Here is a 27,542-nt window from a genome sequence, read left to right as displayed (position 1 = left end):
GGTGGAGCTTGAGATGGGAGGAGAAATGGGTGGAACAGAAGTAGAACAAATATTAATATGTATGAACCAAGGTGTGTAAAATGTAAAAAGAACTAATGTTCAAGGCAGGTCCCCAGTTTGTTAGTTTTTTGGGGACCTTTGCCCGAAGCTGTCTCCATTCTAAATAAAGCTTTTGCAAGCAATGGGTGCAAGCAGCATTTGCTCCCTGCTTGCTCTGGCTAACAAGTAACAGGATTCATGAGCAATTGGATCGTCATCTTCCTAGTTGTTGGGCACCACATGGAGTCAGGGTCTAGCCACACCTTTAAGTATTTTTTTTAATATCTAAATTCATACTTAAGATGATAACTAGGACATCTAGGTAGAAAAGGTTAATAAGGATGAACTTTTCTGGCAAGAAGGAAAAATAAGACCTATTTAACTGAGACAGGGCAGCCCGTACATGTAAGAATGAATGACTGGTAATCAGATGTCAGTTCCAGAAAGACCCGCAAGCCTGTGGAAGAACACTGTAACCTCCCTGGTCATGCCTTGCTGACCTCAGAGTTCCTGTTCTCAGTAAAAACAAACTTGAATGCAAAATTGCAGAAGAAGAAATCATCCAGACTGAAGTGTGTTAAATATGGTCTAAAAAGCGACTACAGACTCATATTCCATTACCTGGATTAGCTTTTTGGAGCCCTTTGTCCCTTTGGGTTTGATACTTGTTTGCCTTTCCTTGCAGTGCTCCCCGTCCCTCCTCTGCCTTCCTTGTCTTGTGTGTTCAAACCACTCTATTTGATATACTGCTCTGTCCATACCCTTTCCCAGCATCTAATGAAGTTAGCTTTGGTTCACTAAAGCTTTTGCATCTCTGATTTAGTCTACCCTGATGCAAATCTACCCTGACTTCTGCTGATTTAACAGAGATACACTGTAAAAGTGCCTACACTCCAACCTAACAATGAATCAAAATGAAGCAATACCTATTAACATTCTCCCTTGAGGAAGTCTTATGGCAGAAGTGAGTACTTTGTCTCCAAGCAATTAGATTTTGCCATTTGATTCTGAATAGCTGAGGGTTGAAACAGATATTTGCCCTGTCTCACCATAAAAATGTTTATGGAGAGACAAAGGCCAAGCAAACAGACAAACAAGCAGACATCCATACTCCTCAATGCACCACGAAGGCCCAAAATTTGTGGCCGCAACACAGGTGGTATCAATTTGTGTCGCTCCATTGTGGCAGATGTCTATTAGGTTTATGACAGGAGAGCATGGTCAGCCTGGGGCTGCCTCCGGCTACCCCGGGCAAGTACTCCGGTATCAGGACTCTGAAGCCCCGGGAACACCTGCCTGGGTTGCCTGGGCACCATCAATACTCTGATGTGGTCCCAGGGCTGAGGGATGGTCAGGATATGGAGAGAAGGAAGACGGTTTAAAAATAAAGCCAAGATGAAAAGAAAATGGGAGTCAGAAAATATGAAGGGAAAAATATAAATGGGGGCAGAACTATGCTGAACTTTAAAAGGTGAGGACAAGGAGCCTGAAGTACAAGAAGGAACAATGAAATAGTACTTGCATCTGAGCAGAAGGAGGAAGGTAACATTATAAGTAGCAAGTTTAGTGCTGCAAAAGAGGTGGGGTAGGTGACATAAAAGGTGTGGAGATGGTCATTACAGGGAGAAAAAGGTGATAACACACAGAAAAACAAACAAAACGTTGTAGGACCTTGTATCCAAGAGGAGTTAAAAGATGTTAAGTTTTTTGACAAGGAGAACACTGAAACCTGAATGACAAGGGGAACACAGAAATTGTCAGATATAGAGGAAAGTAGTGAAGAAGATGAAAGATACAGTATTTAGGTGGAAACTAACTCCGATACGTTGATCCAATGTGCAAAGAGATCCTGAAAAGACAGTAAGCAATGCATGACTGCCAGCCAGCTAAAATTCCGGATAAAGAGGTACACTAGCAAGTCACTTGCAACACATGACAACTGCACCATATAGTTTTGGAAACATTTCAAATCTATTTTAGTATTCACTAGTATTTGGATACAATTAAAGCATAGATAGCACTATATTCAAATCACATTACCATTCTGACTAATAAGCTGGAATCCAGACAAGGACATATCAACACTTCTTTTATTTAGCTATTGGTTATTTCTGTCTTCAGGCCCAAATCTGGTATCAAGGCCTCATTACGTTGAAGTAGTAAGTAAGGGGAGATGCCTTACCCCAACTAGATAAGTGTTTGTTTTACTAGAATTATTTGGTTCTATAAAATTTACTGCAAGGTTAAATTATATCTTTAGGACATCTTTTTACATGTTCTATAATGCAATTCTGACAATTACTATATTCCACAGCATCAGGAAAACATGCCAGGTAAAGAAGTGCCCCTCTCAGAACAACGCCCTGTGGTAGGGAGAAACAGTGACAATGGGTGAGTCCTAGCCCCCACCCATCTCTGCCCCAAGCGGGGTCATTCTTACCCTCAACCTGAAAAGGGTTCTGGCCACTGATCTAGTCCAACTCCCAGTACTGAAACAGAATCAAGTAAACTTAGACTTTCCCTAATAGAAATGTTTCTAAGCTGTTCTTAAAACATTCATGAAGGGGATCCCACAACATCCCTAGCTACTGCTTCATTCAAGAAACTTCTACACGTTAAGTCTCCCAATATATCTCCTCGGTCTTCTCTTCCCTAAGCAAACTCATTCCTTCAACCTTCTCTCACTGGCTGTTTTCTAAACCTGTTAGATTCCTTCCATTTTGTTTACATCTTCCTTAAAATGTAGTGCCCTAAACAAGATATAGTACTCCGGCTGATGTCTTCACCAGAGGCAATTAGAACAGAATAGTTACTTTATATATCTTGCATACAACCATTCCTGTTATCTATACTGTAATCCAAAATGGGATTTGCGTTTAGTGAAACGGCATGAGATCCTCATTTTAGAACGAAAGTTCTATCAAACTTTGACAACTTTCCACAGTTTAAAAAAGTCCATCTTCAATTAACTCATGATAAAATTAGAATCAGTAAAACGCAGAAAGCGTTTAGAATAACTTCTAAACAGCTCAGAGAAACACCATGATCAGGCCAACGTTCTTCACAGATAGAGGGGAATGGGTAGACAGCATGTCTCTTGCAGTAGTGAATATTATAATCAGCTAAAAAATGGACTCTCCAGGTACTCTACAGCAGAAGTTCAAACTTTAAGCAGGCCAGACAGGGTTTTGGAAAAAGAAGCACAGCACAACATCCATTCAGTGCATTCTATGCCTCACTTCCTCTTGTTACTTTTATGTCACTTGAGAGTTACCAGCAGGACACGGACTATGTGGAACATCCCGCATGTTCTTCCGCAATACATTTAAGAGTTTCACTTGTGGCAGCAAGTTCAAAAAGAGCCATAACAAGCACACCTACAACATAGCCATGTACTCACTAATTGTTTCAAAGATGATTGAAGATTTAAAACATTTCTGTTGGCACTATATTTTCATGCTACGCCACCCCAAAACAGATTCCTATCCATTACTCATTATAACTATGAACAACAGCTAGTTATTAGTTTCTTGGCTCCTAGCTATCAAGATTACAGAACATGAAGATGCACTTCCCCATTGAGCAGTTAAGGGCCAAAATGGAAACGAACATTTTGAACAGATAATGAACATTTTGACCAGAAGACTCTCTGATATTAAATTCCATTACATTTTATCATGGCTAAAATTAGCCTTCAGTAGCAAGAAGAGAAAGTATCTTGGTACAAACATATACCTGAGAAGATGCATTACTTGCCTGCATACAAGTTGGCCTTGTTCAACAGATCTGTGCATGCGTGCATGTCTGCGAATGCACGAATCCCCAAGCAGTTGATCGGATGAAGCTGGGATTCCAAAAATTCACAGCAAGTCCTCTTCACATCCTGCAACTGTAACAGACCAGCTGCTGGGAGAAGAACCTATGAGAAACAAAAACTGGTTAATACTCTATCTGAATTTGTACTTGAATTTAGATCAGTCCAAAATATCCTAATAAATTTAACACAAAGTAAGAGACTGGAAAAGTATCACAACTATAGGAGTTGGGGCTAGGGGCAAAAAAAAAAAAAAAAGTATTAATTCATTTTCATCCACAATGACCTTGTAGTCATACTACCCCCTGAACAGTCCTGGGACTGCTGAAGTGGCAGGGTCTCAAGAATTCCCTCATCTTAACCCTAATGCCTCCACCCCCATCTTCTCTCTCTACTGATCACAACAGGTGGAGTTGGCAGGCAAGAAGACAGGGGGAAAGGGTGAAGGTTTAGGATGAGGAAATTCTCACCAACACTGCAAAGCCCTGGCAAGAGCTGGGGCTCTAACAGCAGCACTTCCAGGGCTGGCAGAAGTGAGAAGATGGAGGTCTCCCTTTGGCAGCTGCTGCTTTTCAGCCACTGCCAACTAATCATTGACAGCCAGCTCCTCTTCCCCAGGTGATTTTGTAGCTTATCAGCCAGGGAGCTAGAGTGCCTATAGCCTCCCACCCCTTGCCACATTTTCCTAGAGCTGCAAGTTTCCCAGAAATTTGCAGAGCTGCAACTGAACACGTGTCCATTGTCTAAACCTCATTTTACCAGAAATTTATTAATTTCTTCACCATCAGTAATAACCCTAAGAACTATGCATCAATGCAATTGCTTCAGCTATCACATTTGAAATCCTAAGGCTACCACTTCAGGTGGGAAATAAACAGTAGGACTGCAGTATAGCCCAATTTAAAGATTATCAGCTCTTAAAGATTATTAAAGATCCTCATCTTAGGGTACTTAGAGAATTAGCTGGAGTCATAGCAGATCCGCTGGCACAACTGTTTGAGCACTCGTGGGGCTCAGGACAGGTCCCAAAGGATTGGAAAAGGGCCAATGTGGCCTCTATTTTCAAGAAGGGGAGGAAGGAGGAACCAGGTAACTATAGGACGGGTTATCCTCACCTCTATCCTTTGCAAGACCTTTGAGAAAATTGTTAAGAATCACATTTGTGGAGGACCAGCGGGTAAAATAATGCTAAGGGGCAATCAGCATGGGTTCATAGCAGGCAGATCCTGCCTGACTAGCCTGGTTTCATTTTATGACCGGGTTACAAAATGCTTGGATGAAGAAAGAGAGGAAAATGTTATTTACTTAGATTTTAAAAAGGCCTTTGACAGTGTCACACCCAATTCTTATAAATAAATTAAACAGTTGCAATGTAGACTATTACACAGTCTGGTCGGTAGAACATTGGCTTACGGGACGCACCCAGAGAGTGGTGGAGGATGGGTCCATTTCTACCTGGAGAAATGTAGGCAGCAGTGTCCCCCAAGCTCTGTCCTGGGACCGGTACTATTCAATATCTTCATTAGTGACTTGGACAAGGGAGTAGAAAGCACCCTGTCCAAGTTTGCTGACGACACCAAATTATGGAGGCAGGTAAACAAACTAGAGGGCAGGGAGCGAATCCGGGATGATTTGGACAGGCTGGGGAAGTGGGTGGAACAGAATAGGATGCAGTTTAACAAGGATTAAGTGTCATGTGTTGCACCTGGGGAGGAAGAATCATCAACACTCCTATAGCCTGGGAGGCACCACTCTAAGTAGCACAACTGTGGAAAGGGATCTCAGAGTCATAGTCAACTCCAAAATGAACATGAGTCACCAGTGTGATGGGGTAATAAGTAAAGCTAATTGCACCCTTTCTTGCGCAAGTAGGTGCATCACAAGCAGGTCCAGGGAGGTGATACTTCCCCTCTATGCGGCGTTGGTCAGGCCGCAGCTGGAGTACTGAGTCCAGTTTTGGGCACCGCACTTCAGGAGGGATGTGGATGGCTTGGAGAGGGTTCAGAGGAGGGCCACTCATCTGGTTAAAGACCTACAGAAAAAACCCTATGTGGACTGACTGGGAGACCTGAACCTCTTCAGCCTCCGCAAGAGGAGACTGAGAGGTGATCTTGTGGCCACCTACAAACTCATGAGCGGGGGTCAGCAAGAAATAGGGGATATGATGTTTACCATCGGGATAACTAGAAATAATGGCCACAAACTGGAAGAGAGCAAATTCAGACTGGACGTCAGGAAAAAATTATTTACAGTGAGGGTTGCCAAAACATGGGATATGCTTCCAAGGGAGGTGGTGCTGTCCCCTTCCTTGGAGGCATTTAAAAGGAGATTGGACAGACACCTGGCTGGGGTCATGTGACCCCAGCACTCATTCCTGCCCAACTCTTTCCTGCCCAGGGCAGGGGGTCAGACTCGATGATCTAATAGGTCCCTTCCAACCCTAACATGTATGAAACTATCAACAGTTAAAAAGGAAGGAGAAAAAAAAAGTGTTATAAACCCACATATACACAGGTGCTAAGCACAGTCTTTCAAAAATAACAAAGAGATCATCAGCTCTTTAAATGATATTCATGCAAAAAATAAACTACTGAATCTAATTCAAATAGTAAATAAGGAAAAAGATCTTCACATTAATCACCATTTAAAATTGCATACCCTAGCTTCCTTAGGAAGGTTCACTAATCACTAGATTAAAAGACTGCAATGAGCCACTTTTATCTTAATTGACACAATATATACAAGTGTGAAGATTCTGTGATATTTGGAACTTAGACCTTGCAAGCATTTATGTATATGCTTTTTAATTTTTTTTTTTGAATAAGAGAAGTTTCCCTGAGCTACGCACACGTCTAAAATACTTGCAGGATCAGGGTTTAGTCTGCAGTTTTATTCATGTTACAAGTAGAGACGAGCAAGTCATTCCCTGAAAACTTGATATTTTTAAATGAGTTTTCATAACAAAGGGAAAATCGCCATACCAAAAAATTTAGAGAATTATAGATTTCAATGTCAGAACAAATTTAAAACTCGCTTGCACAAATATTCATACCAGAATGCATGCCTGTTCACCCAAGCAGAAAACAAATGCTAGGAGCGAGGTGACCAAAGAGATATCAATGGATGTCCAGAATAAAAGATTCTAAAGCATTTCAGCTAAATAGAAAACAAAATGTGTGAAAATGTCAATACGTTCTGTATAAACTGCAAGAAAGAAAAAAAACTTAAATTAATCAAATTTATCCAGTTAGATTTACATGCTTAGCTCTTGTTACTAGGCAACAGAAACTCTGATAATGCATAGCTATTTTTAACTTTGCACCTGTAGAACTACTGGCCCTAAGGCTATGAAGTCATCGTACATTTTAAATGCTTTTTTATATAGGTAGCATTATCAAAAAGGGGTAACTTAAGTATTCACACCACTGAATCCAGAGACAGAGGATACAGGTAAGAAAAAGAGTCTTATGACTACAAGTATATCAAAAATAGTCAGAATGAAGCTCACTGCTCAGTACTTGCTCCTCTCATTGTCAGTCTTTCTGGTCTTCCACCCAGAACGCTGTTCTGGGAGCAGACCAGTAGAGGGCATTGTAGCATTCCCTTTTTATTCCTTAACAACAAATTGCTCCAAAAGGCAAGTGATAACAGTGAGTAACTTCCCAATTGATTGTAAAGGAAAAAAAATTCTTCTATTTGTGCTTTGTTTTTAACCAGCTTCCATGATTACAAGGTATCATTGTAAACAATGATGGAGAAACTTTACACGTATTTTTCAGCTTGAAGTAGCACAGGTAAGACTTGGAATTGTTGTAAAGTCAGGGTGGATTATTTGAATGTTGGACTTCCTAACCAAAGATCATTGATGAAGATTACCTGGTCCATTCCCTTTAACTCTCACTCCTAAATGCCTCATTTTTCAGTGACAGTTTTCCTTCTAGTGTTCTTCAAGTCAGCTGAAAATATTTAAAATGAGACATAGGCACCCCTGTAAAATGAGACACTCCTTTCACTCCCAGTTAGAGGCACTATACCTATCCTGATACTATCCAATCAGATGGATCAACTCAAGAGTCCAATTTCCAGTTCCTGATTATATTAGTACCACATGCCCAGTTGCCTTCACTAGTATGTAATATATTGTTTCTATCTCCTATCATGAAATTCTTTCACTATTGAGTCTCCAATGAAGAAACCTCACTGGGGATGTTTCTCTGCTACAGAGAAAGCTTCCCTCCCCCCCCTTTTTTTGTTTAATTTAAAAGCAGTTTGGCTCTATGGATTATGAATGAGAGATGAGCTTGGGAAATGTCTCTGCAAGACTTGTCCCCTAAATTTGTTATTATCAGCTATTACTTCGTTACTTTGTTTCTGGTCATGAAGCAAGGTTTAACTAAGAAGGTGCTAGACTGAGTAAATCCTCATGCATATTGTGCTCCCCACCCCTGCAAGAAATACTGGCATCATGAACACCCAAGCTGGGATGAAAGAAATAGGATGGGGTTTTTTGTGGGGTTTTTTTTTTTTTTTTTTTTTTAATTAAAAGTCCCTAAGGAACTGGAACCAGAGTCTGCTGAAATGCTAAACATGTTCTTGGAACCACAGTCTCTTTTACAGGTGCAGAGAATATTTTCTTTGTTTCAGGTTAGCTCAGCATATTTATGCAAAGTTAAGCAACCAATGGGAGCTAAAGCAGCAGGAAAGTTTGTCTTCCAACCTATACAGTATTTGTAAGAGGCTGACATGCATTAATTCCAAAATCCTGAGGGATAAGGACCAGAAGCAAATCTGTTAAATTCACTAAATTCTTCTGCTTATAGGTGAAGGTTTTAAAAGAGAAAAACTTATTGTTATAAAGGTTAGGGGTTTTTATACCTAGCATATTTAATGTAATTTTATTTAGTTTAAGAATAATTTAAAAAGTGCTGAGGGAGGGGGGTTATAATCTTAACAGAATTCAGATTTTCATCCAAATAGTAATGTACCACAAATAATTAGTGAAATAATTAATCTAACTAGTAAATGAAGTTTACCATTTTTTAACATAAAAAGTTAAGACTGAATAACTGGATGTTAATTATATCCTGGTAAAATGCACTATATTTAGTGCCAACTTACTGTAAATCCTCTATTGGGCTGTAATTTGACATGTCTTATATAAACCAATGACAAATCAACACTACTTTAGGGAAGTAATGCAAAAAAAGACCAATATTTAAATCTAGGTTGCGGCTTGCTAATTTAAATCCATTCACCTGGACTCCATCACTTGGCAGTACTAATTTGTATTACTAAGACTCCTACATGCTACAGCAGTGGTGGCCAACCTTTTTGGCAGGCATGCCACAACTTAGGCCCTACCCCCTACCTGTGTGCTGCTCTGATCTCTGCTCCCCACAGGGGAGCCTCCATGCCAGGGAAGCAGAACAGGACACTGCTACAACAGTGCTGTCACTGCCAAGAGCTGAGTTAACCCTTTTCTGGCCCCATAATTGCTGAAGTTTTGTATGTCAAGCAAGAACTCAGGAGTAACTGCAGGGCCACAGAAGGGCGCCTCTTGGCAGTGACATCTGACACAACCTCTTGTTCCTGCAGCCTGCCTCGCTCTTCCACATGGCCAGAGGCTGGAGGGTCCTTGCTGCTCTTTTAACATTTGTTACAAATGTTATCTGAACAACAGATGCAGAAACAAAAGACTTAATACTGTGGTTCCCTCCCCCATTTAGATTGCCTCTCACATAGAAAAGGACAAAAGAAAACATGACAATGGTGGGAAACACTATTTGTTTTTGCATCTTAAAATTCCTCTCATTTCCTGGCAGCATTTTATCCCAGAAATTAGGTTTTTATACACTTAAATACCTTGCAGAAAAAAGAACTCTTAAAAAAAAGAAAGAAAGAAACCTAATAGCCTCACTTTGTTTGCCATTTACCTGAAAAATGCCAACACAAATAATTAATATGATGGATGCCTAAAAATAGACACATGACATCTTTCCTTGAATTGCTATATGCAGAAGACAAATCGGCATCTGCAACAGTAGGGAAAAACTAAATTAGAAGAGTAATCTTAGACAGCCCAAAACACAAGAGACCAAATACAGGGTCACAGGCCTCAGCCACAGAGATGCCTATGAATGAGATTACTGCATTCACCCTGAAGACAGACAAGGCTTTGAAGTCAGCATCCAGATGAATGAATAGTGAGTGCCTTCCGGAATAGAAGACTGCACCACATGTGAACAATAAAAATCAACACAGAATTTTTCACAGATTCCAGTTTCCAGACTTCTCCTGAATAACTCTTTAGGAGTAATTTTGATCTTCTGAACTCATTAGTCCAGCTAAATATTCTCAAGAGTAGGTAGGTGCTTTAACCTTAATCCCCAAAATCTGTATGTTTCACAGGCATAGCAAAGAATTGGAAGTGACAATGTTAATAGCATTATGAGCAACAAAAGACACACAGGTTTATTGCCAGGAAATTCTTCCAACATAACAAAAAAGCTTGGTTTGGGTTTTCAAAAGGAAAATGTGCTCAGATTACTCCCGTACCACTGAAATGAGACCCACTGCAGAGATAAGCACACTAGTTACATTAATATACAAGAAAACACCATAAAATGATTCCTAGAAATAGAAGAAACTATTTTTCCTTTGAACGTTTGATGTTTTGTCACCAACTAAAAAAAGTATTTCTTCACTAAGCCTAAAATATAGGTTCATATTTCTCTCACATAAAAGATGGAAAAAGCCACCTGCATTGCAACTGTGCGGGCCGGGAGCAACCCGGGCCCTTTTCCGTGCTGCACGCAGGCTGTGGCCAGCAGCCCAGGCACGCTGGATCGGAGAGGGAGGGCGACGAGCTGGAATTAGGCACAGACGCTTAACGGTAGATTTAAAGATTGTTTACTTACACCAGAGATGGTAGTGGTGTAGGCTGGAAAACTTGCTTGAGTTGTGGTTACAGAGACAGACAACACGGACGGTCGCGTGGAGTTTGCTAGGCTCCACGGAACAGAGCTCCAGATGCTCTGGGTGAGCGCCAAAATCGGACTCGTAGATACGTCTTATAAATTCTTTCCGCTCGAAGACGGGAAGAGGTGGGCGATGGATCAGGTTGCCAAGCTCCTCTGAATCTCACACAGGGTCTCTATTACCCTGCCGTGTATCCAGAGTCTTCACGAGATGGATGTGCAGTCCTCTTCGGCTTGGGCGGAAACTGCTCAAGCCTCTTATACGGCTAACAGGCCAATCGTTAGCCGCCACGTGGGAATAATTTAAAACTAGCCAATAGCGGGGAACAAATTTGCATACGGGTGGCGGGAACTCTTTTGTACCGTGCATTTCTCTTGCAACTTGAGCAATGCACCCTGCAAAAAGAGCTGCAAAGAGGCGGGAAACTCGTCCCTGCACCGGGGTTCTCCTCTGCAATAGGAAACTCTCCCGTGCAATGAAGTTACAACCTGGCGGGGGTAATTCTGGTGCCGAAGCACACACAAAATCATGCCTTTGGGTCATGACAGCAACCAGTTAGAGTTTGGCTAGACAAGGAAGAAATTAATACTGGATTGGGGCTAGTTAATAGGTATTAGCCACTTCTAATTTAAGGTCTTATTTTACAGAGAAACCTGTAGTGAAACTGAAGATCAGCTAAATTAAGTCGGTGAAAAAACCACATTCACACTGATAATCAATCCAATTAAATTACACATTTCCATTAATATTATACTTAGTATAGACTGCTATCAAACACACTTGCACAACACTATAGTACATTTAAAGACATGAAAAGATGACCGGCTTCCATAGCTGTTACATCACATCATGTGCTTGTGCAAAGATTCGAGGAGACGCATATTCACTTCTGAAGAGCCGCATGCGTCTCTCAATCCTAGACAGAAAGCAGATCATTAAGTCTGGCGGTTAGAGCCAACCCTGGGAGGTTTCAATCGTTGCTTTATTGAATACTCAAGTATCATAAACAAAATTATCGAAGGAACTAAGGAAGACCTAACCAAGAATACTGTAGTGGGCTACTGAATAAGTTGTAGGCACCACCGGACATGCATCAGGGGAAGTGGTGGGGGCATGGGTACTGGTGTGGTCCCCTTACCACTACAGTCATCGTTGTCCCATGCCTGGCTGACTGGGCACAGGGGGAAACCTAGAGCCATTCCTGCCCCACTCCAGCTACAGGCTGCAGCTGCATGGGCTGCCAGGCTCAGCAGGGGACAACAAAAGCAGCAGCAGGGGACAAGGTTTCTTCTTCCTGCACCTGCTTTTTGCCAGATCTCCCCCACCACCACCACCCTAGGTGTCTCCCACTAGTTGGGGGCAGGCACTGGAAGAAGGAACCTGCCCTACCACCATCCCTAGCTGACACAGGCACAGGTTAAGCCCCAGCACCACTTCCAAGCAGCTCCAGCCCCAGGCTACAGGGAGTAGCTGTGCCCAGCTGTGGTTGTGTTAAAAAGAAAAGCCAGAAATGAAATCTGAACATACCACTAAACTTTTCACTGATGGAAACCAAAATATTTTCCATTTTTATTTATCCAAACCCTCCCCTCCCTCCCTCACCCACCCCCCATTCTTCAATTTGGCCAGAAAACAAAAAATGTAATTATATACACAGCCCTAACTGTACATCATCCAGTGCAAGAGTCCCTGTTCATGCCACACTCCAGTACTGGCAAGATAAACTGTAACAAGAAAAACATTCCTTAAGAACAGGATAGTCATTTAAATTGCAAAGACTCATCACTGCCTGAATGGACACACTTGTGGCAGGAAAAAAAAACCTCTGTAGCAGTTGTAAAAGCTCCATTAAATCAGTTGTATAAAACAAAATTAAACAGTTTTAACATCAATGTCAAACATTTATGGAAAACCTTCCCACCAAAAAAACAGTATTAAAAAAGGTAAAATATAAGTACATTTGAAAGGAAGCTAATATAATCCATGCTAAGAGCATGGGTCTTCATTCCCCTCTAGAATGAGGTAAATAGTCATAACATACAAGATTAAGCTTTACATTTAGCTTTAAATCAGCTAGTGCAGCAGTGTCAAACATGGCCTACAGAGCTGTGTCATTAATAACTCACCCCGTCACCAAATGCCCAGGTACAGCGTCCCACTGGGGACCAGTTTTAGAGGATGAAATGTAAGAGATAACAACGGTAACTCTGGTGACTCCCTGAGCCAACAGAGGCTCTGGGAGCAGCAGGGATTACCATTGCTACAATCACAAGTAAGTCTGGATCCAGCTTGTAAGAAACCTCACAGTTTGGATCCAGTTCAAGAGAGAGAAACTGAAGGGGGTAGGGGACAGGGCAGCACACAAATGAGTTTGACACCCCTGAGCTAACAGATATAGATAAAATTATTAGAACATCATGCTTTCAGAAGTATAGGCCTCACAGGTTCAAACTGTGCTGCTGAACAAAGTCAACTGTTAAATTACCGATAATGAATTTTCAAGCATCCCTCATTATCAGATATATATCTGTACATGTAAAACAGTTAAAACTTTTTCAAAAGGTCACGGTCCACCCAAACATAGCAACCATCAGATAAGTTTGGTTGAAGCAAGCCAGTTTCTTTAGCCAATGGCACCCAGGGCATCGGGTATTCATTTATACAGCTGGGTCAAATGGACATGATCCCTGGCATAAGTATGCAGAAAGGCTTCATTAATTCCTCTGAAGTGGTCACAAGAAGCCCTAACTACTTTGCCACCATAGAAGTTGGGTGGCAAACTACTCTTTTGCCATATGTTATGTGGCTAACTGCTACTTTGCCACATATTTACCTGGGTAATATGTAAATATGTTGTTCTCATCCATTTTATGGCAGTAACTATAATGCCCCAAGCAGCCCAGTGGATGGGAGAAAGAGGGAAAGGGCTCCCACATCTGCCAATCCTGAAAAGACATGAAACCAACACATTGCTTTGAGAGTACAGCTATCTGCTGAAAATGTAACAGTATGGTTGTTATACTGTAGCCAGTTTTCCTCATCCTGAACAATGCTAAAATTCACTATTTGCTGTAAACAGGTAAAGTGAGGAACCAAAATAGCATGACCTTCTGTTTTGCAGGACACAGTAGGTACTTAATTAGGCAGTAGATTGTACTCACCATTTCTAATTTATACATAGCACTCACCTACCACACCTGCCAGTAAAAGAAAGAGTCTTCAAGTTTCCTATTTTTACAGTAATTCAGAACCCTAAATCCAAGGTAGTAAAATGCTTAAAGCTCAAATGCTTTGCATATATCTGTGTTGAAAGACACACAGCAAAGAATGACTCAAGATAAACATCTGTAATAGTGGGTGGGTGACATTTGAGCAGGCTAAAAATAGCTTTGGATGCTATCAAAATGTACGTTTCCTCCAGGAAAGCTTTTTGCTATCATTCATCTAATCTGCAGTGGATAACATCTAAATTCTCCTACAAATTTCATAATGGAATACCTCTTAAAGAAAGGGTTATTTTGAGTGACAAGCTTTACAATCATTTGGAAAATACAGGGGTTGTTTTTTTTTAAATCTAGGCACTGCTTTTACAAAATAAAGAGGCAAAGGTAAGTTAAGGTTAAGATTTTCTGGGAAACTGGGCTCTCTCTCCCCGAAAATGTTTACAAAAAGTGAAAAATCAAAACGCCGTAAGGTTAGTACAATACAAAAAGATTTGCCCTCTAATTTCCATGGACTTCACCCTTAGTGCAGATTAGGATGATTTAGCAATATAGGCAGTCCTCGACTTAAGACGTTACAAGTTACAATGAAAAGTACTTGTGTCATTTATAAATTGACACCCTGTTTCAACTTTCTGATGTCAGTTTTGACTTTACAATACTTGATCCGACGCCATACTACACCAGCGAACAAGTGCGCTGCATCACCCATTTCCCTGGAGAACATCTGACCAAACTTCCTTGGACATTTTTTTTAAGAAAGCAGACAAGACTCAAGAAAAACCTGTAGCCAAGACTCTTGAGAAAACTACAGCCAAGAGCCCTTCAAAAAGTCCAGCAAAGTCACCTCAAAGAAGTCCTTCCACATCAATATGATTGCTATTTACAATATAAATACATTAATGTAGCTATATTACTCATCTATAATTGACTGAGTACAAAATTCTGGGTTATTTTTGGTGAAAATAATGTATCAGGACTTGGTTCAGGAGTCACTCCCCCATTTATAACATTGTTCCTATCGGAACATTGGTTCCAAGTTATGATGTTTCAACTTAAAGATGCAATTTTCAAGAACCAATTGTGATGTAAGTCAGAGGACTGCCTGTAACGAGAAGTGCATGCGACGATGGCAGCCAAAAAACCCGCAAAATAAAACATGGCTTTCTCCTGTAAGTAGCCCAAATTAACTACTATAACAAGCACTTTAATTTTACCTGGAAGCAGAGTTCTTACATGCTCTCGCTGCTACGGACATAAGAAGAAAGGCAACTGCATTCTGTATTTAAAGCCTCCAGACGTTGCCTTTCCAGGTTTGTCTCTGGAAACTACTGCCAAGCACAAAGATAAAAAGGTATGGATGCCTATGGCAAGGGTCACAGCTGGGGGGGGGGACACTCCTTTAGGCATATACTGGTTGGTACATGGGCACTTCTGCCTGCAACTGAATTTGAGAGTGTAATATTTTTAGGATGACTACATGATTGAAGACAATGTGTAAGCAGATCATCTAAATTGAGGATGCAGTTTGAATGGATATAAGCTAATTTTATTCATTACTTTCTGGTTAGACAGACTGCATAGTGGCAAAGCAACATGATCTTACATAGGGGTTGACAACTGTTTTGCCCCTGTGGTAAAAAACGTACGATCCAGCCCTCTACCAGGAGACACAAATCTACATGCACACGCAGACAGCTGAAGTTGCATGTGCTTATCATCACTGCAAACATCTGGCACCCTGAAACACTAACTAGTAAGCACAGGCATAGGAAAGCAGTAGGGCATGTTGCAGAGGAGGGTGCCATGTGAGGGATGGGTGGCTCAAGTGCAGCTGCATGCAACCCAGTCCCTTGTGCCTCCCCAAGGTGGGTTGCACCTTCTTGAGCCAGATTCAACCTCTTCAGTGGCTGGATCTGGCCTACGTACCATAAATTGCTGACCCCTGGTCTAGTAGACTGAGTTCCAAACTACTAGTCAGGAGGTAGAGTCATCTTATTCTTCACTCTACTTCTGAACTCCTGCATGGGACAAGTCATTCAACTTATCCGTGTGCCTGTTTCCCCTGACCCCTTGCCCGTGGTCCATTTAAGACTCTAGAATCTTTGAGGCAGCCTGCTTATCACCATTCACTAGTATAAAACCTGGAACCCTAGTTTTGGTTGGGGCTCATATGCATTACTACAATACAAAGAACAATATAGTAGTCACAAACAGATTCTACAAGCAATCCCATAACTGTAATATCAGTTTAGCATATTTTCAGAAAAACACAAACAATCAAGCAACCAAAAAAATACCCCAAAAGAAAACACACACAGCCCAAATCATGCTTCATTCTAATAATTCTGGTCAACTGGCTAGCATCTTCCTTCTGGGAAGAAAGCAACACCTCATGCTACTTTTTTTTTTTTTTTTTAAACTTCTTTCCACCTTGTTGCAGGCCTGTGCCCCACTCACCATGCCGCCAGCGTCCGGCTGGGTGGTCTGCAGGCAGCTGGGCCGGTATCACACAGCTTTCCTTCAAAATTGTATCACGTCAAACTGTTGCCTTTTTGCTAGGGTGAAAACTGGCCATTTATTTATCTACCAGCCACTTTTTGATCTCTGACAATACTTTACTCAATGCTCAACTTCTGATTGTGTATGAGGGACCATGTCAAAATACTTTTTTTAAAGCTGAAATAAGCTATATCAACCAGTTCTCTCAACAGCTTTTTAAAATATTCTTTAAAGGGTTCTAGTAGATGTGAGAGATGTTTTCTGGTCAAAAGTTATTCTAGTTTTCCCTACCACAGCATGGTACTTTATAGTTCTGTTTGTAATCTTCTTTTCTGCCAGCCGACTAGTGAAGTCCATCTCCTCAGGCTTTAAAATTCATAGGATGACTTGTAACACCTTTTTAAAAAAAGTTCAAAATTGACTGTTCAAAAGTTCAAAAATATCCTGTCGTCTTTTTTAAGAGCCAACATTAGTAAAAAGATATTTTGGCAACATTCAGCCATTTCATTCTTAATAATTTCTTCGGACATCCATATACTATATGGGCATCGAGAGGTAGTTAAAAGTGTTAATCTGATGTCGGGCAGAAGGCATAGCAGAGTGGAACCTTACAGATTAATTCAGAGTGGCATAAGCTTTCATAAGCAAGAGCATACTCTGTCAGGTTGCTATGGACTTGCAGGGGTTCAAAACAGAGAACAGTAATTTAAATTCAAAGATTAAAGAAAGTAGGAACGGAGAGAGGACACTGTGAGAGAGAGAAAAAAAGTGAATAGAAGAGGTCAAAAGGGATGAACAAAGTAGTAAACCCACAGGGACATAGGGGATATATAAACTAGTCAAGGTAACAGGATAAAAATGTGTAGTCTCCATTTAGACCCTACTTAATACAATCCAGTCTGTGGATGATTTCTTGTTCCGCAACTTCATATTCAAGTCAGTTTTTAAAGTTTTATTGTTTAAGAACAGTTACCTTAATGCCATGATGGAATGTCCAGGAAAGTTAAAAAAGTGGGTTTCTGTGCATTTCCAGAACTGATGTCAGATCAAGGCCCATTCATTCTTTCACACAGGGATCACCCTATCTGTTCAATGCCCCTCCACTGTCTATATAAAGCAGGTTATGACATATATGACATTAGTAGAGAAGCAGGTAAATGAACCCAGGATGCAATTAATAATCCATGTTGTTTGGACCAGTAATGACAGTGTGGCCCTGGTAACCTGACAGTCCTTATTTCAATCAATCTGTTCCAAACCCTACTGTTTCTGCCAATACCTCATCTTGGATGCATGTTCTACAAGAGGATGTCCCTTTCATTATACATAGGAGTTAACTGGAAATTTTCCCCCCCTTAATTAGTATTTGGCAGCTAGCTCACATGTTGCTTTGGGAGCCTAAATGCATGCTTTCCAAAACACTCCTTAAAACAGTATGTGAAATTTGAACAGCTGTTAAATATTTAGAGCTCTAACTATGAGTAAAGTGTGTTATTTTTCTGTCACTTACGTACTCCTGTTTAAGTTAAAATTCCCACTACATTCCTGTGTGCCTTCCCCATCTCCTTCCACTGTAATAAGAGTCACCTGCTTCTCAGATACAGGTTTCCAGCATAATTGTACTCCCACATCCTCCTCATTCTACTGCAAGCTATTGACAAGCTACCCTAAGCCTCAAGATCTACTCTGCCCATCCCAACAGCCTGATAACTGGTCCTTGAGAACTCCAAAAATATACAGCACAGCAACAATCAACACTTAACACATTTCAATCCTCCTCGCATACACACAATACCCTTCAGCATGATCACATCACCAACAGAGCCCTTTGTTCCCCATATACAAAACCTACTCCTGAAGGAGTCCTGTTGACAAAAAAAAAAAATCAGAAGATGAAGGAAGCTCTGTGGTTCCATCTAAAGCCACTTCACCTCCCTTCAGAAAGTTTGGTCAATTCCCACAGTCAAACAATTCCAGAGTCTTTGTGCTGCTCATACATGGCTTTTTATAATTCAGCTTAACCCCCAGGCTCTGTTTCCCATAAACTCAGCAGAACTTGCAAGAAAAAAAAATCTAGCACTCTGCTTTCCAAGCTAATGCCTTAACTTAACTGTTTTAACTTCTATGGGGCTTTTCCTTAAACTGGTCTCTCCCACTTGATTAATGATCCCTCACCAAATAAGTCCAAATTGATGAGAGCACTTATAATTTCTCCTCAACCCTAAACAGCTCCCACCACCTTTGCGCTGACAACACTCCTTAGATCAGCAGGCTCTCCGTTCAGTAGCACCACAGCAGAACCCTTCTGAGCAGGGAAAGCTGTAGAAAGATTCAATTGCTAGAAGATGGTAGAGTGATGCAAGTACAGAACAGTGTGAGAGACAGCAGTGTGAGGCCTTGGGATGAAGGAAGTTATAAGTGTCAAATATTAATCCTGCAGGAAGAGATGGCTACTATCCTTGGACTCCATTCCTGCTAGGAATACCTGTTCTTCACCTCTTTCCAGCTATCAAAGTCTTATTTTACATAAAAAGGCCTGTTCTGCAAATGACCCTTTACTACCCACAAGAGTGTTTTCCTCTCAGTCCCTGACCCAATTTAGAAACTCTCCAACCTATAACCCAAATTTGTAAAAATTGCATAACAAAACCTATGTAGCTAGCTGCATGGAAAACAGGGCTCAATGCACAACCTAGCCCTAATTGCACATTGCAAAAGGAACCTTCATTATAGCAGATTCTAGAGTACCTACACCACGAGTAAAGTAGACAACTATACCTGTTGTGCGAGTCACCCACAACACGGAATGAACTTCCGCAACACACAAGAGCATGTTAATATCCTTTATGTCAGCTGCATATACCATTCCACCTTATCATCTGGCACTTAGACAAGCAAAGGACAAAGTTGTACATAAGCAAGCTGTAAAGAGCTGGAGTTCATTCCCAGAATTTATATTTACTACACTGAAACAAAACAAAAGACATCCAAGCTCCTTTTATTAGGAAGTCTATCCAAGTCCTGCACACACAGTGGCAGGATGAGCTGTGTGTAGCCTGGCAGCACCCACAATGCATAAAGCCATTCCATCCAGCCCACTGAGTTATCAGAAGTTGGGGGGAAGCTGGTGCTGGAAGGGCATGGCCTGATGCAGAATTCAGATCCCTTGGGCCCCTATGGACACAGCATACAGATGCAAGGTGGCAAGTAAGGGCTATGCAGATACAAGCCCTCACTCGACCTACAGACAGCAGATGTGCCCCAGCCGTTGCCACCAGACCTGCTGCAGCTGCCACTGGCCCCACAGATCCATCCTGAGTGGAGTCCTATGGCCCAGATAGATTTTGACACCCCTGTCGTAGACAGTTTAGGATATCAAAGGGTAGAGAACGGAAATGAAAATATGTAGAACTCTATATGTTTTTTTAATATATATAATTGGCTACAGTTGACAGCTCCTTCAGTATGGTAGAAAAAAAAATCACTAAGAACAGTGTTCAGGAAGAGAATTACATTTTACTGCAAATATCCAATAATATAGTTATACCCCAAGATTTACAACTGCACTGTATGCCCATAGGAAGCTGATCCTCCCACTGCTGAAAGGCAGCCATGTATAGCAGATAAAGAACATGCGTGGTATTCTCCCTTACTGCAGGATTTGCTCACTGGAAAATTAGATCATTTACTATTGCTTGACATTTCTTACAATGCACATAAACTCCAGTAATGTGCCAGTCTCCTCCTCTGGCTGTGCTATGCACAAGTTGTGCCCCTGCACAATTAAACCCCAGCCGTTGTCACAAATATCAAGAAAAAGATTACAAGAGGTAACCAGATGGTCCCTGGAGGCACACGTACAATATCAAAACACGTTACTCTACTGGTACTCTGTTCCAAGATGCACAGAAACCTTTAAACAAAAAAAAGAAAAGCTTCACTTAGTTCAGACCCAACATTAATTTTTTGCCAAACAAGGATTTACAAGCCCTATTATTAGAAACATTTTAATGAAACAAAGTCAGGGAAAGACAATTCAGCTTTAAATACATCTCTGCAGTGTCAGTAACCCCAATATCATGGCATTGTGCTAGGGGACAGGGAGAAGTTAAAATAAACAGTCTTCACTATTCAGAGTGAGATGCAAAAACAGCATAACCAAGTGAGGGGTTTTTCGTTGGTTTTTTTTTTAAATTCAGTTATAAGCTAAACCCATCACAAGGGAGAGAGTAAGGAATTTTAAAATGATATTTTTATCTAAATGATGGCCCTAAAGATAAACTAAGCCAGCACAGAAGAATAACAGCACACAAACACAACTAGAGTTTGATATTTAGTGACTTCAGGTGATATTATGTGAAACATTATTTAGAAGGTTTAAATGGAAAAAGCCAGATTGTCCTAGGACATCTTAGTGATATTTTCCTTCAGAATATATTCAATAGGAGACGGAGGACTGCCACAGAAGGATCATGTTTAACGTTTCAGCTCTGCAGGCTCCAGCCAAATCTTCCAACCCATTTCTGAAGGACATCTATACTAGTTGACAAGTTTTGTCCAGCTTGATGTACAAGCTAATTCCAAGCTAATTAATTCTCATTTCAAAATTTAGCTTTGATAAGCCATGTGGCTTTCAGGTTGGTAAAAGACATCTAAATGCAAATGTGGTGGCTGATGCTCTATTTGTATTGGCCATGAAGCAGCAGAGAATGCTTCTCATGGCACTACTCCATAAGCATGCCTTAGTCTTCATCACTAAGGAGGAACAATTTTATACAAGGACAGAAAGAGACAGTTCAGCCTTCCTGGCTCTCTCAGATCTGTCAGACATGATCTTGTACAACCTCTTAAGTTACTTCACTTGTAAAATGCATTTTTTTAAAAACATGTCTACCACTGAAGGTAGGCAGCCTTTGTGGCTTGGGTCATGATCCACTGAAGGTAGGCAGCCTTTGTGGCTTGGGGCAGGAGGGTTGGGAGCTGCACAGAAATACTAAACTAGTCATTAGGGGGTAGGAAAAATACTCCCCAACATGCTCAACTAACTCTCAGTTCTTCAGATTTACCTTGAAATAGGGGTACGTAGGGAAGGGAAAGGCCTTTGGCCTGAGATTTTACCTGCTATGGGGGCAGATGTGACAGGACCAAGATGAGCGTGCGACGCTCAACCCATTTTTAACAAGTCTTCCCTACGTGGGCAACTTCCAAACAACCAGCAGATTCACTTCATTGTGAGATATGCCAGGAAACAAACACAAAGGTCATTCTCATAGGTATTAGGAAATCAGCCCATTCTGGTAAATGCAATATTGGAACATATGCAACTTTAAAATGTAAAGAAATTTAGGGCAGTTCATATCCCCACCACATGATCGTTTCACCAACTGAAATAACCCATGAGCTGAATCTTAAGAGTAAATAATTTGCATGTTAGAATCCTTATCAATCACGGCAAATGACTATGTAACAGCTTGAAATATTCTGTGCAGTTCAATGAACATTTGGCAAAACAGTTTGTTAAAAATGCTACATGCTGTACCAGATATTGAGCTGGGAGTTTTTGGCAAGTTAGATTTAAGGCACAGGAAACAAAGATCCAAAAATTTCAGTACAAAGAATCCTTACATTATTATTGATGGTATGAAGAACTTTACCACAGTGACTGCCATTTTTATAAAACCCTACCTAAACTGTTCATCAGAGAAGCCATGTACATTTAACACTGCCCAAAAAAGTAACTGTCATTTGCCTCCCTTTTTAAGCAGTAGATAATTAATACTAAGCTCTTTCAAACCACACAGTATTTTGAGAGCATATGAACTGCAAATTTTGGCACCTGCATTAATCACTTTACTCAAAAGCACGTATCTTTAAAATTCTTCATAGTTTAATAAGAAACTCACCACAAAAAGCAAAACATGAGCAGTAGGAATTAGCGCATTTGCAGTACAGTAAGTCTCAGGACTCCAATCCGTGGCTCCAAACCCCACAAGAATGGCTTTCTGCTATGCACCAATTGTAAAAAAGCATTGTTGAAAGATATGCACATAAATTCTAGAGGATGTAAGTCAACTTCTCACAAGAAAAATAAATGTTTATAACCATTAAAGGTATTCCAGATGAGCCACATTAATGCTGTTTCAAAGAATGAGAAATAACGTGGTTAATGGTTTGACTTATGCAGAAACTGGACACCATTATTTTAAAGTCTTATGCTGTGCCAGAAGCAAATAAAAATATTAAAATGTTACTTTCCTCCATCTGTCTGATTTTTTTTTTTTTTTTGGGAGTACAGGCAGTTCTTGGACTCGCAACACAATTGGTTCCTGAAAGACACGTCTTAAAGTTGAAATGTTGTAACTCGGAACCAATTTTCCCATAGGAAACAATGTTATAATGGGGATTGGTTCCTGCACCAAGGCCCAACACCCTATTTTCACCAAAAAAACCAAAACTTTTGTACTCAGTCAATTATAGGCGAGTAATATAGCTACATTAATGTATTTATATTGTAAATAACAATCATATTGATTTGGAAGAACTACTTTGAGGTGACTTTGCTGGACTTTTTGAAGGGTTCTTGGCTGGAGTCTTCTCAGGAGTCTTGGCTGCAGATTTTTCTGGAGTCTCGTCTGCTATCTTAAATAAAGTACCCAAGGAAGTTTGGACAGATGTTGTCCAGGGAGATGGGTGAGGCAGCGAACTTACTCGCTGATGCGGCGTGGTGTCAGATCAAGCATTGTAAAGGCAAAACTGATGTCAGAAAGTTGAAACAGGGTGTCAATTTCTAAATACTGTAAGTACAAAACGTTGTAACTCAAAATGTTGCAAGTCCAGGACTGCCTGTAGTTTACAGTCTGGTAAATCCAAATTGCACCTGCTACCAAGCTGAGAAGTTCTTCCCACCCTGAGAAAACTATTATTTTGTGGAAAAGCCAGGAAAAACAAAGTCTAGAGGGGAAAAGGCCCTGCCATCTTTGTTGGTGTATCAATATCTCCCACCTCCCCATGGAATATAAATTGCCTATTGCTCTAGTAGCAATGTGGTCTTTGATCAAGAAGTCATCACAAGATGCTCACAATCTTGTAAACAGAACTTCCCTTCTTTGGGCAAGATTAGAGGCAACTGTAGCTATACTAGGATCACAAGATCAACTTGATCCACATAAATCTGAGTATAGGCCTAGGTATAGCATTGGTCAATGATTCTCCCTTTGGCAACAGATAATAAAAACAGGTGTTCATGCTGGTATTAGATCAGCTGCTTTTGATACTGTTGATCACAAGGTGTTGGTGAATTGCCTATATATAGCCTGGGTGGGAGTTGATAAGGGCCGCTCTTAAGTAACTTTCCTCTTTTCTCTTAGAGATTTCAACAGGCAATAGAGCCTCTTTCTGAGCAGCCTTCACATATGGTATATTCCTCCAGCATCCCCTCTCTCTGTTCATGAATGGGGGGGCACTAGGAAGGCTTGTAAAGGAGCAGCAGGTTCAGAATTTCCCAAATGCAGACTGAAACACAAACTGGGCATCTCTTGCATCTAATTTGGATAAGAATTCAAGCCTCAGTCAAACTTTCAGTTAAGAATGAGAGCAAGGCAAGATGAATCTCAATCCAGAGAAGACTGTGGTGGTGATGATGTGGTTGGAGAAAGCAGCACAGGTCATCAGCTCCTGTGACCAGAATACATCTGCTATTACTGTAACTATATTTGCAACTTAGGGGTACTGATAGGAGCTGAGGCTGACATGACAGTAGCACATGACAGTATTATAGTAGCAACCCAGTCACCTTTTTAATCTGCATCTGGCTAGAAGATTGCAGTCTTTTGTTTTGGAAGTGGATCTTGCTTTTGTCATGAAGCTATGATGTGCCTGATCCAGAGCTATACTGTCAATGAAAATGATGCTGGCTCACTAAGCAAAGCATCTCAGCCCAATGCAACACAAACACTCTGAGATCCACACGGGCTCCCAACTGCTCCTCTGGGGAAGATGAGATGAAGGCCACAACCTACAAATGTCTAAATCAGTGATTCTCAACCTTTATGGACTCAAGGCACCCCTCCATTAATTTTTTGTGAATTGAGTGCTACCCAATTTCAAAAACAAATTCGTAAATTACAGTGCTTACATCCTTGCAGATGGGCACAGCAGTGAAGATGGAGGAACCATTCAAGCAGAGAAGCCCGAGCTTGCTTTTATCTGCTTGCTCCATCTGCTCATTTCCTCAAAACCCACTAATCTCCTCATACCACCCTTTAAGAGATCTTGTGGCACCTCAGGGTGCTGGGAGCATCTAAATAGTCTGGGACCATTTTACCTGAGGTTGTAATAAACTGCCACAAATATGGTCAGCAGGAGGATCTCCATCTTATAAAATGGAGGTAGCAATTAATAAGGCATTTCTGTTCAAGCTACAAGATTCAAATCTTTTTTCTGCTGCTTGGTCATAAGCCATGCAAATCTAGTGATATTTCTGGGCACGCTACAAAAGATGCCTCTTTCACAGTATCTCTGAAGAAGGAGAAACACAGGCTTCACAGGTAAAAAAGCAGCATGTGGCCGGCTGGCTAGCCAAGATCCCACAGAACTAGTTCCACTGCTGCTGAATTTTAACCGTCTATAGCTGCAACACCCAACACTCTGGTCCTGCAGGATAGATGAATGGTGCAAGGGCAGTCCATGGGGCAGATCTCGTGCAGAGTTAGCACAGAGTCAGTCCAAAAGGGGAGTGGCAATTAACACTGCCACCGCTCATCTACCACCAATTTTCCAGATCCCTGGAAACCCTGCAGGCCAGAAAACTCCATGGCTCGGCTCTGACCCATGGGTCCCTGGTATATATTGTATGATTGGTGTTATAAACCAGTTAGACCTTCACAACATTCACTTTGGTTTGACAAACGTTACATCCATTCTCCCACCCACTATATAATAACATGTGCTTGCTTCTGAGACAGCAATGCACATTTTGTGTCTTCTGCTTAAAAAAAGAAATTTTCTCAACTTGATATTGAATAATCTAACTCTCCAAAAGAAAGGGTGTGCCTCAGTCAATAAAGAACCACTGAGGCAGTGGGTGTTTCTTACTCCAAACAAAGAGTGGCATATTGATAGATTTGGGAAATTCTTCAAAAAACCTAAATACATATGCTCTGAGATTACCTTAATTTTAGAACACGTGAAGTAGAAAGCAACAGTTTGTGAAGCAGAATACCACTGGTTCATAAGAAGCTAGTGAGTTTAACAACCAGTTTAGATAAAATAGCATGTTAATTGTCACAGGACCCAAATTATGAGCTTCTCCCTGTCGTGCAACTACTTGCCCCAAAGAATAGGCCAAGGCTGCCTTAGGATAACTCCTAATTCTCACAAGCCACAGCTCTACTGCCCTTATACCAGGGATCTCTACAAGCTCCAAGTGGCCTCCCCCTTGGGTTGTGAAAGAAATTTTGAGGTCCCACTCTCCAAAGAACAGGTTAGCCTAGAATACTGCTTGCATAGAAAATACTCTTGCCATAGGCAATCAGTAAAGAGACAAAACAACAAAAAAATGTATTACATAGAAAAAAAGAATTATACGAGCAAAATTTGGGTTTTGAAGACAAAAAAAGACAAAATAAGTAAACTTTCTAAACCCTCTCATATGGTTACCCTTGCCCCCTTAAGAGACCAGCCTATATCAGCATGAATCACCAGGGCCGATTCTGTCAGCCCTGACTGCTGGGCTCTTGCACCCTTCTCCAGGCTGGGAAAAACTTAAAAGCCCCCAATTCTATCTTAACTAAAATAGAAGCCTCCAAGCCAGCTCCTCGCATCAGCCTTAATCGCATTACTCATGTCACCAAAACCTTCCAGAAATTCCTGGTCTTCCTGAGTTACCTGGAATTCCTCTGGCTAATGGGTCATTTCTCTCAGATGTCTTTTCTCTAGAGGTGCTGATTTCCCCATTACAGGCAGACACCACCTTGGGTGTCCAACCCTATAGTGTCTTCTTTAGCCTGCGTCAAAGTGGCAATTCTTCTTGCCCTAGTGTCACAACAGCAAGAAGAGATTTAGCAGTTCTGCCCACTCCCTTGGACTAAACCATATCCAAAACCATAAAAATATATATAGACAGCATAATCATCAATACAGTGGTAGCAGAAACATAAATGGATACAGCATAACATGAGTCTTTCAACAAGATCACACACATACATCAGCAAAATAAATGCAAAGAAAACATTCACGGCACCTCACAAATCCCCAAAACATAATGGGATTTGAGACAATTTCAAGGCGTATATCCCTTTTAAAGTAAGCTCCAGAAATATATGTTATGCTCCTACTAAAGAACCTGGTCAAAGCATGAACCTAGGCCACCAGCCAACAGTACATGGACAGTGCAATTAACACATCAATCGCACAGTAAATGGCGACATGCCACATGTGCAAGGTATTTGCCAAATCAGCGACAAAAATAGTACATGCATAATTTAGAACATATTTGTGGCTGGTTTGCATTGCACTTAATTTTGAACACATGACATGTATGTCAAGTAGCCACGCATGTGGTCCAGCTTCACATGAATAAAATGAACATACTGGCCTGTGGGAAACCATCATATTTAAGGAGCAGCAGTTGGGCTGCACCAGGCCTTTTAAAAGTTCTGGAGCACCTAAAGCCCAAGACTGGAGGGCCTCTCCCATATATTATGCTCCCAGTATACCAATGTATGCAGCTGAATCCCAGGTTTAAGGTCCCAGGGTAGAAGAACCTGATATCAGAGGGATAACTGCACAAAGCAGGGCAGAGGCAGCCAGACTCAGTTTCCTGGCAGCCCCTGCAGCAGTGGCTCACTGTGCCCAGCCCCACCGACCTGTCCTGCTCCTGGACGTAACTCCCTGCCCACCTGTGGCCCCATCCCATTCATCCAGCGAGGCATGCCCTGACCGTGGGGTCCCGGGCTCTTCACAGAAACTATCCATCTGCTCTGTCTGGC

The 27,542-nt window shown here is 41.2% G+C and overlaps 1 protein-coding gene across 4 annotated transcripts in view; it reads right to left on the bottom strand.

Annotated features, from left to right (window-relative positions):
* Positions 1–27,542, bottom strand: part of KLHL2 (kelch like family member 2) — a 113,184-nt gene that overhangs the window by 59,355 nt on the left and 26,287 nt on the right. For all 4 annotated transcript variants that reach the window (XM_014518616.2, XM_025200551.1, XM_025200552.1 and 1 more), the window contains one exon: positions 3,796–3,958. In XM_014518616.2, coding sequence (XP_014374102.2) covers positions 3,796–3,958 — 163 coding nt within the window. The remainder of the gene's footprint in view (positions 1–3,795; positions 3,959–27,542) is intronic.

Source organism: Alligator sinensis, unplaced genomic scaffold (assembly GCF_000455745.1).
Source record: "Alligator sinensis unplaced genomic scaffold, ASM45574v1 scaffold49_1, whole genome shotgun sequence".
Classification (NCBI taxonomy): domain Eukaryota; kingdom Metazoa; phylum Chordata; order Crocodylia; family Alligatoridae; genus Alligator; species Alligator sinensis.
This window is presented reverse-complemented; position numbering and strand designations above follow the sequence as displayed.